The sequence below is a fragment of the Lytechinus variegatus genome, chromosome 4 (assembly GCF_018143015.1).
Source record: "Lytechinus variegatus isolate NC3 chromosome 4, Lvar_3.0, whole genome shotgun sequence".
NCBI lineage: Eukaryota > Metazoa > Echinodermata > Echinoidea > Temnopleuroida > Toxopneustidae > Lytechinus > Lytechinus variegatus.
In genome coordinates, this window is record NC_054743.1 from 20,567,818 (window position 1) to 20,583,287 (window position 15,470).

Below are 15,470 nucleotides of genomic sequence, written 5' to 3' on the forward strand. Positions count from 1 at the left end.
TACTTTGCATTCACTTTAACAGTTAGCAATGCCAGAAAATTATTCTGTCATAGAGGCTCTGTGCAAAAGCAAAGGACAAAAAACTCTAGGGAAAAGATAATTGCCTGAGTACTGTTCACACAACAAATTACAAAGTAGAAAGTGGATTTAATACAAATCACAAAATAATTAAATAACAAAACTGCGGGACCATGTAAAACAAGAAAACAGAATACACACAACTAAATGCAACTTTGACTTTATTGTTGATCAGCAACAAATAAATCTAAAGCAGGTTAACTATACATCAGTTGCATTCCTCTGAAGTGTCACTGCAGTAATGTTTTCAGGCTCTGGACTTCATCTGGTTCAACATTCAAGTTCTTAGTGGTTGAATGTTATGACTAATTGCAGGAACTTGGGTCATGTTGCGCCAATGTGAAGTTCTACGCAGAGGTTGTGGAGCCTTTGTTGCAGATCACGATACATCCTTTTTCGTCTCTATTCTGCTTAGCAATCAGGACCTGGGAGATGGCTACTTCAGCTACTGACTGCTCCGCTCTCAGGTTTCGCAATGCCTTCCAGAAAGTAGGATGGTAGTGCCCAACTTGATTTAGGAACCTGAAATTCCACCTCTCGCAAGAATTGTTGGTACGAGGGTTGCCGTCTTTGGTTGCCTCATTGACATTCCGGATCTGGGGAGAGAAGATGGGAGGAAGCCGATGCTGCATATTAAATTGTTGCCCTTGATGTTGGTGCCTGGAACCTCTTACATTGGTCCTCTTGAAGTACTCTTGTATGCCTTTCGCTTGTGGTGGTGCGATATTCCTCAAAGAGTCGAACGCTCTATCGACATCAACCCTGGCAAGGAGGCGAGGCCATCAAGCATACCCACAAAGTGATGGAAGTCAGTGTCATTACGTTAGTGCTTGATCAATCCAAGTTCCTGCTTGAAGAAATGACAGTTGGTTTTGAGATTTGTCAGTAATATGCCTACATCATCTATATCAGATTATATTGGCTATTGCCACATGTTTTGCACTAAATAGTAACTTCATATTTTTACGTTTTACCAGCTGCAATAATGACTATACAGGTGAAGGTCAAATCTCTTGGGTAGGAATATTTGTGAATTTCGCATAGGAGCCAAGTCCATGCAGGTTGACGTTGTTTAAACATGATTATTTTCCATAGGAGCTTTGTATTTTAAACTGACGTGAATTAAAAAATATGAATTTAATCACATTATCAAATACTTTTAAGTTTTTAAGAGCCTATATCAACCATTTGCTAGTCACTAAAACTCATTATTAAAAGTACTTCAACAGTATTATCTTTTTTACTGTTGTTAGGAAGCTAGATGACATTGATATTTACCTGAATTTTTCTCCAAGTCGTCTGTGTAAGATGATAGAAACATCCTTGGTGTCAATGGGGTGGAATTACCTTGTTGCTAGGATGCATTACAGGAATCTCCAAGTCTGTTATTGTTCTAACTTTTGGCTGAAGTCCAAGTTCAGTGACTAAATCTAGTATGGCTTGAAACAATTCCACATTTGTCTCTTTCAGTTTCCTCCTCAGAAAGACATAGACAACTGTTACATCAACACTTGCATTCCCAAAGAGTACTCAAATTATATAGAGCTATTTGAAGAGTTTCAGAGACATAGCCAAATTCCCATCTGTGTAGCATAGATCTCCATGGCAAAGGCAATGATTCGACTTTGAGCTTGTGACCCATTATCATACAGAAGAAATTGTGTTCAGTTTCGTCCGTTGGTCATCGTGAACGCTCGATCCAAAAGTAAGTGAGCCAAAGAGTCGGGCTCAGCTGGTCCCCTGCACTGGTCAAGAAGAGTCCTTCTAACGAATGTGCAGTTTAGCAAGCTTTCTTGCACTTCCCTAGGTAGATTTGTAACAGTATCTTTCTACATCTGCTTGTACGTGTTGTGGGTTGTAGATGCGTGCAGCCTCATATTTTGTCATGTCTTGGTAAGCTCTGCTCCAACCAGGTCAATACATGTATCATGGTTATCATCATTACCGGGGAGCAGTTGTGTCTGATTTAGGCATGTTTCATTGTTCCTTTCCAGACATAAGTCCTTCTAACACACCAACTTACAGAATCTTTTCCCTTGTAGTGCTTTGTATACATATTTGCTTCAAACATTATTTTCATCCTTCCCTTGTCTAATGTCCATACATTGCTTCCAAATGAAGTAAAATTTATGATTTCGATCAAAAATTTTTATTCAATATTTATCTCAAGAAAATAGACCCATGTCATGCTACGATGACAAGGAAAAAAGGTGAGCCTTTCCAGTGGCGGATATCTGTATGAAAATGATATGGCACTTGTAAAATTGACCTTATACATGTAACCCTTGTCATAACTCTTGACACAATAGGATAATACATGAGCTGATTACACAATATATAGGCCTATAGTATATTGGTTGATTAAATTAAAAACGAACACTTTCTTGACATATTGACTTCAATTTATTGAAGTTCATGAGTGAACAGATATGGCGATAATCATTCATTCTGGGAACATGACATTCTTCCACCTGGACCCTTATTCGTGATATTTTCCCTCCTTACGTTACGCCCCAGTGTGGAAAATGCCGTTTTGAAAATGGTATGCTTGAACAGTATAACCTTTTTTAAGGAGAGTAATTTTTTGTCATTTTCACATCATGGATAAAATTACTCAAAGTATAATTTGATATAACATGTAAAGTCGGAAAAAATTTGAATACAACAATTGTTCACTTTGGTATTGCAATACATCATAGCAGCTATAGCCGACTGGATGTCGGGTTCTCAAACCTGTCAATGAGCTGGCACCAGTGTCCAAAATTATTACCGCCTGTGATTGGAAACGCCAGGGCATCAGTGAATCAATGCATGCATGTTTCTATATCGGCCTGTTTTAATGAGCAAAGCTATCAAATTATATAATACTTAAATTTATCTAGGATTTAACATGATATTCTTGCTAGTCAAAGGTATAAAAAAGGCAATATCAATTTGGTCCAGATGATGTCTGAATGATAAGAGATTTAGGCCCTCTAGGCAGTTTAACATTGATAATTAAAATTTACATCTTATTAACTTTCATTGACAAATTTTATTGCATGAGAGTATAAGACCTCTGTCATTTTTTTTACCTCTGCCATTGAAGCCTGTGTCAGTTTTACCTCTGCTATATTTACCTCTGCCATTTTTACCTCAGTCTGCCATTTTTACCTCTGCCAATTTTTATTCTTCTATTATAACCTCTGCCAATTTTACACTGAACAGTTGAACTAGTGTTGAAAGTGGCCAACATAGATAAGCACACATGGGCATGTGTATTGTTTAAGCTTGGAATACAGACCTGTCAACCAGACAGACTGCCAGGCCTGTTTAACATATCACTCTGCCATTACCCCTGAATAATTTGCAGATACATCTACATACTTTAATCATAGGTACAAACACATGGATGGTAATTTAATCAGATTTTTGTTCAAAACTCATTTCTTTTATGATCTTTTACAACAAATGGAAGTTCCGTTACCTCACTGATACCGGTATGTCTCTCCATTTGTCCAGCCACATTGTTGGTTTCAGCGCCCTGTGTCATGAAGACTTGTTATAATAATAAATACACAATTTCTATAACAAATTAACCATCAGCCAATAAGATTGAAGGATTTCAGTAGCTTTTAACTCTTATTGCAAATTTGTTATAACAAATTTTATGAAACAGGCTCCTTTATCTGTATTCTTTTATACACAGGTATGTATTTCCATTAGCATTGTACATTGTCATTTTACATTGTGACCTGCATAATTCCTTGTGTTATTTTTGTATAACAGACATCACTACAAAGGAAGTGGGAACATCACTATGCTGTCAAGTGAACTTGCAAGTCAGTCAGGTAATACAATATGAAAAGTATGAACCAGTGTTGGGCTCAATTGCCATTTTTCATTTCTTTCATTACGAAAGGCATATTTCAAAGCAAGATATGTAAGCTTGCCTTTAATACATAATAATATTCCAAATTTATATAGCGCTTAATACATCGGAACGACGTCTCTAAGCACTTTACAGACATAATTACCCCGGTCATCGGATCCTTGCATGCCCGCATACAATGTATGCACCTTTTCCACTCCCTTAGAAGCATTCAAACAAGAGTTCCAAGACTCAGTTGCTAAGCATACGACATATAGGCTTTCACATCCTACCGGGTACCCATTTAACACCTGGGTGTAGAGTGGAAAAGTGTGGATTAACGCCTTACCAAAGGCCAGGTGGGATTCAAACACACGACCCTCTGATTACAAGGTGAGAGTCAGAACCGCTACGCCACAGCACATAGCAGGATGAAGAAATTGAATAGACCAGATGACTAGAATAGCACACCAATGAACACTCTATGAAGGTGTTGTTACATTTTCCCTTTGAATGCTTTTTATAGCATGTTGTACAATGTACTCGGCAAACTGTGAAATACCAGTCGTTCATGGACGCATAGTTGTGTTTTGTGGATATAAATGAAAAACACAATGCAAAAGAATATATGAATAATCAAGACATCAAAGTTGGTGCTTATCTCATTAAATTTAAACCACCATGTCACTTTAGTACAAATGACCTTCCTCTGATCATGCGCAGAGTGGAACTATGAACTGGCTTATTGCAATTACGTAATTGAAAAAAGAATTCAATTACAATTACTTGTCAATTAAATTACATTATTTACAATTACCAATTACTTTTGTCAATTACAATTACAATTCAATTACTTTCTATAAGTCATAAATCAGATCAATTTATATTTTGTATGTAGCGCCACCCATTTTTTTGCACTTCTTTATAGCAATAGTGTCTCCTCTTTCCTCCCTATCATGGGAAAGGATAAAGTTTCATGCAAGAGAGCACTACATGTATATAGCTAATGGAAAAGAAATATAAGCAATCCAGAGTAAATTGAATAATAGATTAAGTAGTAAATTAATGTAATTCAATGTAATTAAAAGTAATTTAAGTCGATTACAATATTACAATTACAATTATTTTCCTTTAAAAAAATTCAGTTACAAATTACAAATACAATTACTCTAAGAAATGTAATTACTTTGTAATTGAGCCCAACCCTGATATGAACCAAACAGTGGGGGTCTAAAATGCAATTTTGCAAGGGCACATTTTATCACATCTCTGGCGCAAAACACACTTTGTGTCCTTTTTTCTCTGCTATATACAAAATAAAATATGGATATTTTTGTCTCGCCTGCATACCAGAGCGAGACTGTAGGCGCCACTTTTCTGACGGCGACAAAGACATCAATATAAGCAAGTTCGTAGTTCCTTTCTGCGCATGATCAGAGGAAGGTCATTTGTACTAAAGTGACATGGTGGTTTAAAATCTAATGAGATAAGCACCAACTTTGATGTCTTGATTATTCATATATTCTTTTGAATTGTGGTTTTCATTTTCATCCACAAAAAAAACAAACAATGCGTCCACGAACGAAACAGTTTGCCAAGTACATTGTGCAACATGCTATGATATCCATTCAAAGTAGGAATGCAACAAATACCTTCATAAAGTGTTCATTGGTGTGCTATTCTAGTCACCTGGTCTATTCAATTTCTTCATCCTGCTAAGTAAGGCAAGCTTACGTAATATCTTGCTTTGAAATCTGCCTATCATAATGAAAGAAATGAAAGGTCATTTGACCAAAATTGTCCATGAAGTAACTACGAACTGGTCTATTGAAATCTTAACCAAGGTTAAGCTTTTGAAATGTCATGATAACAGAAGGTATTTGGATTTATTTCATAAAAGCGACACAAAAGGGTAATCAAGTATCACTGATCATTTTGCATGGATTTCAGGTCATTGACCAAGGTCAAAGGTCATGTAGAGTCAAGAAACCTTGTCCATATTGTGGTATCAAAATTTTTAAAATGTCATAACTTTGAAAGTATAGAGGCCTTTTTCTTGAAATTTGGACATAAGGGTAATTAAATTAAATTGACACTGTAATGAGTTAAGGCAACATGATTAAGATAGATGATCATGTAGGATCAGTGAAGTTTGACCATGTTTTGGTATCAAAATCTGTAAAGTTAAGACTTTGAATTTTCAAGATAAATTTTGCAAGTGTCTCTATTTAAAAAAAAAATCATATGACTGTCAGGTGTCAGCAAAATGAACTAATGTAATTTCAGGTCACCAGGCAAAGGCCATAATGGTTCATTTTATTATAAAATGACTGTTTGGATTTTTCCCTCTCTTTTTGAAATATTATTCATTGTATGTACATATAATTTTCTAATTCAGCACTGCTGCTACATTGCATTGCATTGCATAATGATGGCAAGTCTGCCTGAGGTGTTCCACTTGTTTAATCCTGACAAATTGAAAGAGAATTCATCAGCATCTTGTGGGTTATAGGTCATTGTCTCCTGAACGCAATGTTTTAGGGTTTAGGATGACGGAGCATTGTGGCCCAGTGAATTAGTATTCTGACTTTGTAACAGAGGGTCATGGGTTCGAATCCCAGCCATGGTGTAATTTCCTTCATCAAGAAATGTATCCACATTGTGCTGGACTCGACCCAGGTGAGTTGAATGGGTTCTCGGCAGGATTAATTCCTTGAATGCATGAGCGCTGAAAGGCAGCTCGAGCTAAAGCCAGGGTAATAATAATAATAACAACGTGCCTCGGAATAGAATATTTCTAGATAGATGGCACTACATAAATGCATATTATCATCATTATTATGATTAGATTAAAATGGTTTTCAGTTTTTAGAAATTCTCTTAAGTTCTTAGCAGCATTTAATCAGCATACATCTCTTTACATTTGCAGTGAGAAGTCGCTACAGCCTCAATCGACTCCATCACGAGCGCATGCAACTTGAGCGAGAAAATGCCCTACGCCATGTGAATTCCATTGGTCCTGTACCCCAGCAACATCTACAAAGCCTCCAGCAACAACAGCAGCAACTCCACCCCTTTCTCCAAACAAAGCAAAAACGGGAGCCAAGCAACTCTCCTTTCCGTCGGCCATTCCGTCATGATATCGAGCCGGACACCCAGCCGCAGATGGTGCATTCGCCGTTCCCGGACAATGGAGGGGGCCGTGAGGGGTCAAGCAGGTGTTCCACGCCCCGGTCAAGGTCACCGATGGTGCAGGAGGCGCTGTCCACTTCTCCTTCACAGAGCGTCACAAGTGAGTCAGAATTTTGATACACCTATTTTGAATTTCAAATTATGACATGTAATAACAGCTTGTTTGATAAGAAAAGGAAATTATTCTGAATAATATTTCTGATACATCTTTCCTAATGACCTGTTCATACAACTACCATGTCCCTCTTTTCACTTTAATTTTACTTGCACCATCCCTCCCTCCCTCCTTCCTTTGCCTCCCTATTTCTCTCTATTATAATTGTGTTATTACTATTATTTACTATTAGTAGTAATGTTAAAGAGCCCGGCAATTGACAAATCATGGGGAAATTGAATCAATCCGAAATTTGTAAATGGCCATGAGCGCTCGTCGGACTAATGCAATGAAAGTTTGGACAGCAAGAATTTGACCGATGGTTATTTACTTCGGATCATCGCAGTTCCAGTTTCCAACAATCCCAATCTTAGACTCATAGCAGGTCTTTTGATTGCTAAAGCAAAATAAATAACCACTGTGTAGTTACATGTTTCAAAGTGATAACACGCAGTTTACTTCTGGTTGGTTAGTCTACTAACTATTGCTCTTAGACCTCCCAGACATGCTGGCGTCTATTACGTAACACCCCCAGACATCAGCCGAGTGAAAGACTTGAATCCTTCACTGTTTTTTAGATTATCCTTGATTTCCCCATGATTTGTCAATGCAAGGTCGCTTTAATATTACTTTCTCTTAATTGTGATTGCTTATTCAAATCTGAATCTTAAATCAAACTTGTCTGCGCACATTTTGTCCGAGTTTTAAATAACTACCATGTATTGTATAGCCAATCAAATTCAATAAAAAGCTCTACCAGTACATATTAGAAATATCAGTATTTTTGGGACTCCTTGTATAAAAGAATATTCCTTGGGTTATATTTTTATTTCCCATAAAAGCATAATACTGCAGTCCTCTCTTTATTTTTGTTTGTCCTAGTGTTTGATTTGCATTTAAAGTATTGGTTACATTCAAGTTCTTTAACGGTAAAAAATTCAATCATCCTATTTCAATCGCAGGTACCCAAACCCAGTTTGTGACCCCTACTAAAACACAACAGGACGGCAGACATGTGGGAGGCGAGAAGGTCGTTGGAAAGTCACCGAAGAGGAAAAGGTCAGTAGTGTGGTATCTTCCAGAAACCGGCTAGCTTAGAATGATAAGCTAATTTTGCTTAAATTAGAGCTACATAAAAGCTGATATAGATTCACTGTCAATTCTCAGAAATATCAGTTACTTTATGTTTCTCATCAGAATATCCAAAATCTAGCCTTTCTACGATGGTATACAATGTTTTGGGAATTTTTAATTAGAATTATGAAAAACACATTCTATTAATATTATGAAATAGTGTAATGGGGGGGGGGGGGTTTGATTTATTTAGAAGATACTGGCACTGTATTTTCATTGGTATCATTGTTTGAATTTTACAGTGCACCACCCAGACGCAAGGCCCACACAGGAGCTTCCCTGGAGAGGGTTATCACTAGCGCCCCTTCTACCAGTGGAGGGGTAACCCCTGGGGAGGAGATACCAGACCTCCCGTCCCCCTGGGGGTCACTCTGTAATAATCAGGAGCTTGTTGAGAAGCTGGCAGAGAACATCAACAAGGTCTTACCAATACAGTGAGTCTATAGTTATAGTTACGATATTAATATTCTATAATTTGGCAGCACACAACAAATATCATCTACCACTGCATATTTTAATTGGTACACATTGTGCTGTGAGGTGAATGGGTTGGTATCTAGCAGTAGTAGTGCCTTGAATGCTTTGAGCACTGCTGATAAAGTGTTAGCTTGAGCTGAAGCCAAGGTAATAATAGTCGCGCTTTGTATCCTCTGGCAAAAAGTGCTATTGGGATTATTGATGTTTTTGAATGACATGATTTCCCTTCCCATTCTTACCAGAAGATCTTTTTTAAGACATTGACTCTTCTGTCAATGTTGATTTGAATGGAACCTTTATTTTGATTTGCTATTGAGCAACATTATAAAAGTTTTTGTCGATGTAAGTTCTCATCGAGTTTATTAGTTTTAGATTTTCAGGTGTTATAGTCATTTGCTGAAAGAGATGTTATTAAACGCCAAGTAATCAAGCGCAATTCCTAAATGTGCTACATTAAATATTGAGTTGCGTATGATGTTAAGAATGTGTTTGATTTCAAGATCTTCTACAACAGGTGGAAGTTTCATAAAGCTGTTCGTAAGTTTATAAGAGCAACTTTAAGAACGACTGGTGATCCTTTCGTGTGGTAAATGGTGTACACACTAAAATGATCATTGGTCATGGCTTAGCGCGTAAGAAAGGTTCACCAGTCGTTCTTAAAGTCACTTTTAACTTACGAACAGCTTTCTGAAACAGCCCCCAGACTTCTGGTGAGTGTTACATAAAGCTGTACCTTAGTTACAAATGACTTGACGTACGACTGATGACCCTTTCGTGTGCCAAGTGATGCATCCCTATGTAATTGATTAAGGACCAAAGAACATACTACAGTTGTGCGTTAAGTTGTGCTTAAAGCCTGTCTCACACTATACAATGTGATGCGACACGATTTTTCAAGAAATCATATTTTGCATTAAATATGAAAGTTACAAGAAGTACAAATTATTTTATTTTAAGTTTATCATATTGTCAGGAAAACTAAAATCATTTTTTTACTTTATGGCAAGCCTTAAGGTTGGAGTAAAGTCCAAATCGGCTTGAAGTCACAGCTGATGATGGCATCATTACGATTTGGATTTAAATTTGTTTTCATTCATTTAGGGAGGCTCTGACTGGATTGAATTTCGATTTCAGTAGTCCTACCACTATTATGAACTCTGATCCGTAACATTTTATTGTTGGAATATCCATATCAAATGTTTTCACAATTACTCTGAAATTCGGATCGCAACGAATCGCATAGTGTAAGATGGGCTTAACTCTATGAACAGCTGTTTGAAACACCAATCAGGTTTTTAGAAGCAATATCCAGGGAGATGTTAGCATTATGTCATACATGTATGTAGCATGAGCATAGATGCCAGTCATGAAAAATTCCCTTTTTAGGCTTTTTTTATGCACGAGTCAACCCTTGTCAAATAATTAACATATTTATATTGGAACAGGGAAGTGAACTGTCAAGAGGAATCCCCCGGTCACTCCATACATCAAGACCAGGCCAACATCAGCCAAGGAACAGAGGAAAGTCAACAGTCTGGAAGCAACAGCCAGGTCCTGGACGACCTCCTCAGCGGGACCGTCTCCGACTCCATGATGGACGAGTTTGTCGACATGACGAGCGGCGATCCCACCTTCAACTCTCTCTTTGCGCTCTTCAACACCGACAGGGATAAGTTCTTGAACAGCGAGAGGAAGAAACTTCAGCTCAGTGCTACCGAGATGGATGGTTTGTATTCATGACATGCAAGGTTCTTGGGTTTTGATAGGCAGGATTCTTGATTTGGGCCGTTTCGTAAACTTTAATCGATCAATGAAAAATTATAAGCTTCTTATTGCAATATCTGAAATTGAGAAATCTGAATGGCTAAATTGCTAAAATCATTTTTATATGCTTGTTTAACATAAGTTAGGCTCATATAATGTGATGTGTATGATACTAGCATGGATTCCAGGAATCATATCAATTTTGAGGTCAAAGGACAAGGTCACAGTGACATACTTTCATCTCACCCTTCTGAAGTCTTTGTAAACGCGATAACTTTAGTTTAACTTAACCTAGGCTCATATAATTTGGTGTGTATGATACTAGCATGGATCCCAGGAAGCCTATTAATTTTTAGGTCAAAAGAACAAAGGTCAAGTCACCACCTTTCACTTTTCTTGCTTGACCAATAACTCCATTTTCCGCATTACAGTCGGGCATATTATGTGCTCGCCCTAGGAACACTTGTTTTTTCTTAGAATTCTAGCACATGTTATTGATAACAAGGGTTATGAAACGGGCACCAGGGCTTCTTTATGTTTCTTTTAGGTTATGGTTATTGTGTCATTAAAGTAATTGACATCTTGATTTTGATTGGCTTCTTTGGGTCCTGTTGCCATAGTAGTTCACTATGATAGCAAAGTTTCAATTGGAAGTTAGTAGGTTCTTCATGAAACACACCTTGAGTTTCTTGTCAAGTCGTTCCCCAACTTTGTTAAGTCACCATCTACTTTTGACAGTGATGAAACAAGAACTACCCTCATGTTTCCTTCTAAAACAAGGATTTTGTCATTATTTCTGTTGTTTGAAGATATTTTCCTTTCAATCAAAAGTCCTCCTTCTTCTTCGGGTTAAATCTGCCTCCTTCAAGATTGAAGATTCTTGCAGATGGTTTATTTGGCATGTGTGTATGGCCAGGTTTAGGTGTGCAGTGCAAAATATATACAGGTCCTTTCTCGATTTCATTAGCAAGCTGGTCATTAATAGCTATTTTAGATGGAAGCTTTAAATTATAAGTAACTATAACCAAATATGATATGAAAATGATTCTTTGCTTTCCTCACATTTTCATGGTACATGAGCAAGTAGTACTGAAAATTTGGATATTACTGCCATTTTTATTGTTGATGCTTAGAAACAATTTTACCAAAATATTTTACGAACACAAAGACTTGAGGGGTGAGAGAAATGTTGATTTTCCATGATTCCTTTTAAGCTATGTCTGCTCAGAATATTCTGGTACCACTGGATACAAATTTAGAGGATCAAGTTTTTTTTTCAATCTGCAGATGATCTTAACTCCTCAAGAGAATGCATTGTTGAATCATCTGTACAGCAAGCGCCATCTCTACCTCCAAGTCAGACTAACCAGCAACAGTCCTTGATACCCTCATCCTCACAAGCAAGTACTGTAACCATCATCAGCCAAGGAAGAACTGGAGTCACACAGGCCACTGGGACATCAACAGGTCATTCTCCAGAGGTCGTAGGTCAAAGTAACATTTCCTCCACCGATCAAGAACAGGTATTCTTAAGTGAAGAACTTGAGAGACTATCTTCAAGGGGACAGGATATGTTTCCCAATATGGTGGTAAGAAGTAGTCCGTCAGCAGGAGATGCTGCATCCTCATCAACAGCACCCCAGAGGATGAACTCTGAAAGTGCAGGTGGTACTGGAGGGAAGCCTTCTAAAGGCAAATCCTCAAGCATGACATTGACTTCACTTCTAGACTATTATCCCAAAGGTCATGTCAGAGCGCTAACATATGTCCAGAGCACCACTCCTACCAAAGAACAAAAAGACAAGTCCCAAATGAAAACCGATGTGGCTTCAACATCACAGGAAACAACTTCGAGAAGGAAAGTGACAAAGAAAGCATCGCAGTCTCCTCGAATGCAGCGCCAAAATGAAACAACGCCATCCAAGAGATCAGTTCCCCGAAGTGCAGAGAGGCTTTACTCTCCAGAGGAAAAAGCAGTGGCTCGGTTGCTGACCAAATTACCAACAACTCCTTCAAAAGACAGTTCAGTCACGACACAGTCAGTTGTCATTGATGGCAAGAATGTGGTGGTCTTGAAACACTCAAGAAGAGCTGGTACTGGCCTCCAACCACTGAGTAGCAGTTCTCCAGCAAAGAGAACAGAGAGAAGAAATATAGAGCAAGTTGCCACCATTCCTGCAGTTGGTCAGGTCAATGGTGTTCAGTTGAGTGACCTTCCAGGACAGTCGAAAAGTGGACAACCACCTGAGAGTAACAGAAGTGGGAAGGTGCCTACACCAGCCTCTCGACCCCATGATGATGAGCGTCAGCCAAACATCTCTGAGGAAGGGGTTAAGACAGATGGTGTTCCTCAGGACAAAGCAACCAAATCCGCTAAAAAGGGTACCAAACGGGAGAGGAAAGATGCTGACAAGACAAAAGTAAGGATTTTAATCTTATGTTTGAAGTAAGACAGTATTTACATGTATGTCATTCTAAAAACCGTTGCCTCTAATACTAATATGACATTAGCATAAGTTTGTTCACTTTCAATACATCTCTGTGTCTTCAGTCACTGACAAACTGGTTTCATATCCTGAATAACTGTGTATTTTTATGTAATGAGTAAGACAGTTAGCTTTAGTTGTAAAGATTTTAATCCTGGTTCTTCTTCACTACAGGTTGCCAAGAAGACCAAGCGTAGCAAGTCTAAGACGAACAAAGACCTTGGATTCCCCGTCAATCTGGATGTGGATAAATTCCTATCTCAAATTAACTATACCAGCTGACCTCTCAAACAATGACCAGGGAACATTTCACAAAGTGACTTTGTAATGCAACATACGATATGACTCTTTCATAATCCAGTTGTATGCAGTACTGAACACACCATATTGGTCAGAATATGCTGAGTTGATATACACGACTGCTCATCACCAATAAAACTAGGTGTCACTGGCATACCCAAGGTAAAGGATATAGTCCCCCAGCTCACAGAATATTGATAAGCCTTTTTTTTTGTTTTTGTGTTTTTGTGTTTTTGTTTTTGCTTGTCAGAAGTTTTTGCAATGGAAAAGTACTTCCAGAAATGTGATCTTTGCCAGGTGTGACACTGGTAACATTGAATACTGTGCATTAAGGATGACTTTTATAAGCAGGGCTTAGGTGTCCGGGGTCCGATTGCCAAAAGAGTTTTATCGAACGCAACTCAAAAGCAACTTGTTTTTCAACCAATAAAATGCGTGTATTGTGTATTGGAGACTTGCATTTGATTTTTTTGTTGCGTTTTAAACCCAAGTCTGTCTGCAATGGGAGATCTAATTGCTATGTTCCTCATTTCTGTCTCGCCCACCAGAGGTGAAGGTGAGGCTAAGGGATCCTAAGGTCGTCTGTCGTCCGTCACAAACATTATGACACATAGCTTTGCAACAATAAGTCACTTTTCACCCAAACATGGGTTGTAGAGGTACTGAGGAGACTTGCATGTTATGCTGCAGTCTGAGGTCACATGGTAAGGTCAAAGGTCATTTTGAGGTTAACCTTAAAGTTTTATGTGCAAGGCTATCTTATGACACATAACTCTGCACAAGTAAATTTAAAGCAAACTTGGGTTGTAGATAAACTTAGGAGACCTGCATGTTATGCTATTGTCTGAAGTCACCTTAACTGGCACATAACTCTGCAACTGTAAATCATTTTTAAACCAAACTTGGGTTGTAGTTGTACTTAGGAGACCTGCATGTTATGCTGCAGTCGCAGGTTACATGGTAAGGTCATTTTGAGGTCAACATTAAAGTTTACGTGCAGGAATCTCTTGACAATTGTTCCATCCTAGTTATTTCACAATGAACTTTCAAATGATACAATTCTGTTGTGTGCCGTCACAAATCATGATATTTCTGGTTATTTTCACAAGTGGGCGAGACACAACATCGCTTATGCCTTGTTTGAACTCTGGGTCAAAATCATTCAATTTAGGGGAACCTGGACATGAATATGACTTGGACCTATTGTTATCCATTTAATTTTGCCATGGTGACCTCCTCTGGACCATATAATTTACTGCTTGTGCAATGTGTTTGGCATACATGCACATCTTTTCTTCAGAAGATGTCTTACACACTGTAAAAGCAACATTTGCTATTTAAAATCAAACTATACAAGTTTCAGCATTGGCCATTGTATGACAAAGATAGAGGACCCTAACCAAAGCCTGTCTTGTTGTTGAAGATTCAAATCATAATACAGGATAAGTGAATGGTTTCGATTCCTTCTGTTATCTGATTACCTTGTTATTTAAATTTGCATCATTAAATTTTAGGAATTGTATATAATTTGGATTGTATCATGGTAGAGCATGTTACTCCGGCTTTATAATTTATATTACACCAGACCCCCTCATGGTTTAGCATACCTCTTGATTTAAATACCTTTAGGTGAAGCTTTGAGGCATTTCATTACCCCAACAAAGTTGATTTTAATAAAAAGAGAAAAAGCATAACACTGAAATTTTTATCAAAATCGGATGAAAAATCAGAAAGTAACAACATTTTAAAGTTTCGCTTAATTTCACAAAACAGTTATATGCACATCTTGGCCGGTCTGAAAATGAGGAGACTGATGACGTCATCCACTCACTATTTCTTTTGTATTTCGTTATATATGAAATATGAAATATCCTAATTTTCTCCTCATTGTCAAGTGAAACAACCATTGAATCCTCACAGAACATGTGGAATTAGCATTGTTTTAATACTATATGGTTCAGTCAAGTTGGTCCTTTTTGTCAAATCTGTCAAAAATGAAATGTTATATAATTCAAACAATAAATGACAAAAGAAA

The 15,470-nt window shown here is 37.8% G+C and overlaps 1 protein-coding gene across 1 annotated transcript in view; it reads left to right on the plus strand.

Moving 5' to 3' along the window:
* Nucleotides 1-13,642, plus strand: part of LOC121413587 (protein NPAT-like) — a 38,890-nt gene extending 25,248 nt beyond the window's left edge. The window contains exons 5-11 of the mRNA XM_041606459.1: nt 3,847-3,908; nt 6,858-7,220; nt 8,237-8,333; nt 8,651-8,842; nt 10,331-10,611; nt 11,937-13,069; nt 13,310-13,642. Of these exons, the coding sequence (XP_041462393.1) occupies nt 3,847-3,908; nt 6,858-7,220; nt 8,237-8,333; nt 8,651-8,842; nt 10,331-10,611; nt 11,937-13,069; nt 13,310-13,417 (2,236 nt within the window). The 3' untranslated portion in view covers nt 13,418-13,642. The remainder of the gene's footprint in view (nt 1-3,846; nt 3,909-6,857; nt 7,221-8,236; nt 8,334-8,650; nt 8,843-10,330; nt 10,612-11,936; nt 13,070-13,309) is intronic.
* Nucleotides 13,643-15,470: the final 1,828 nt, after the last annotated feature.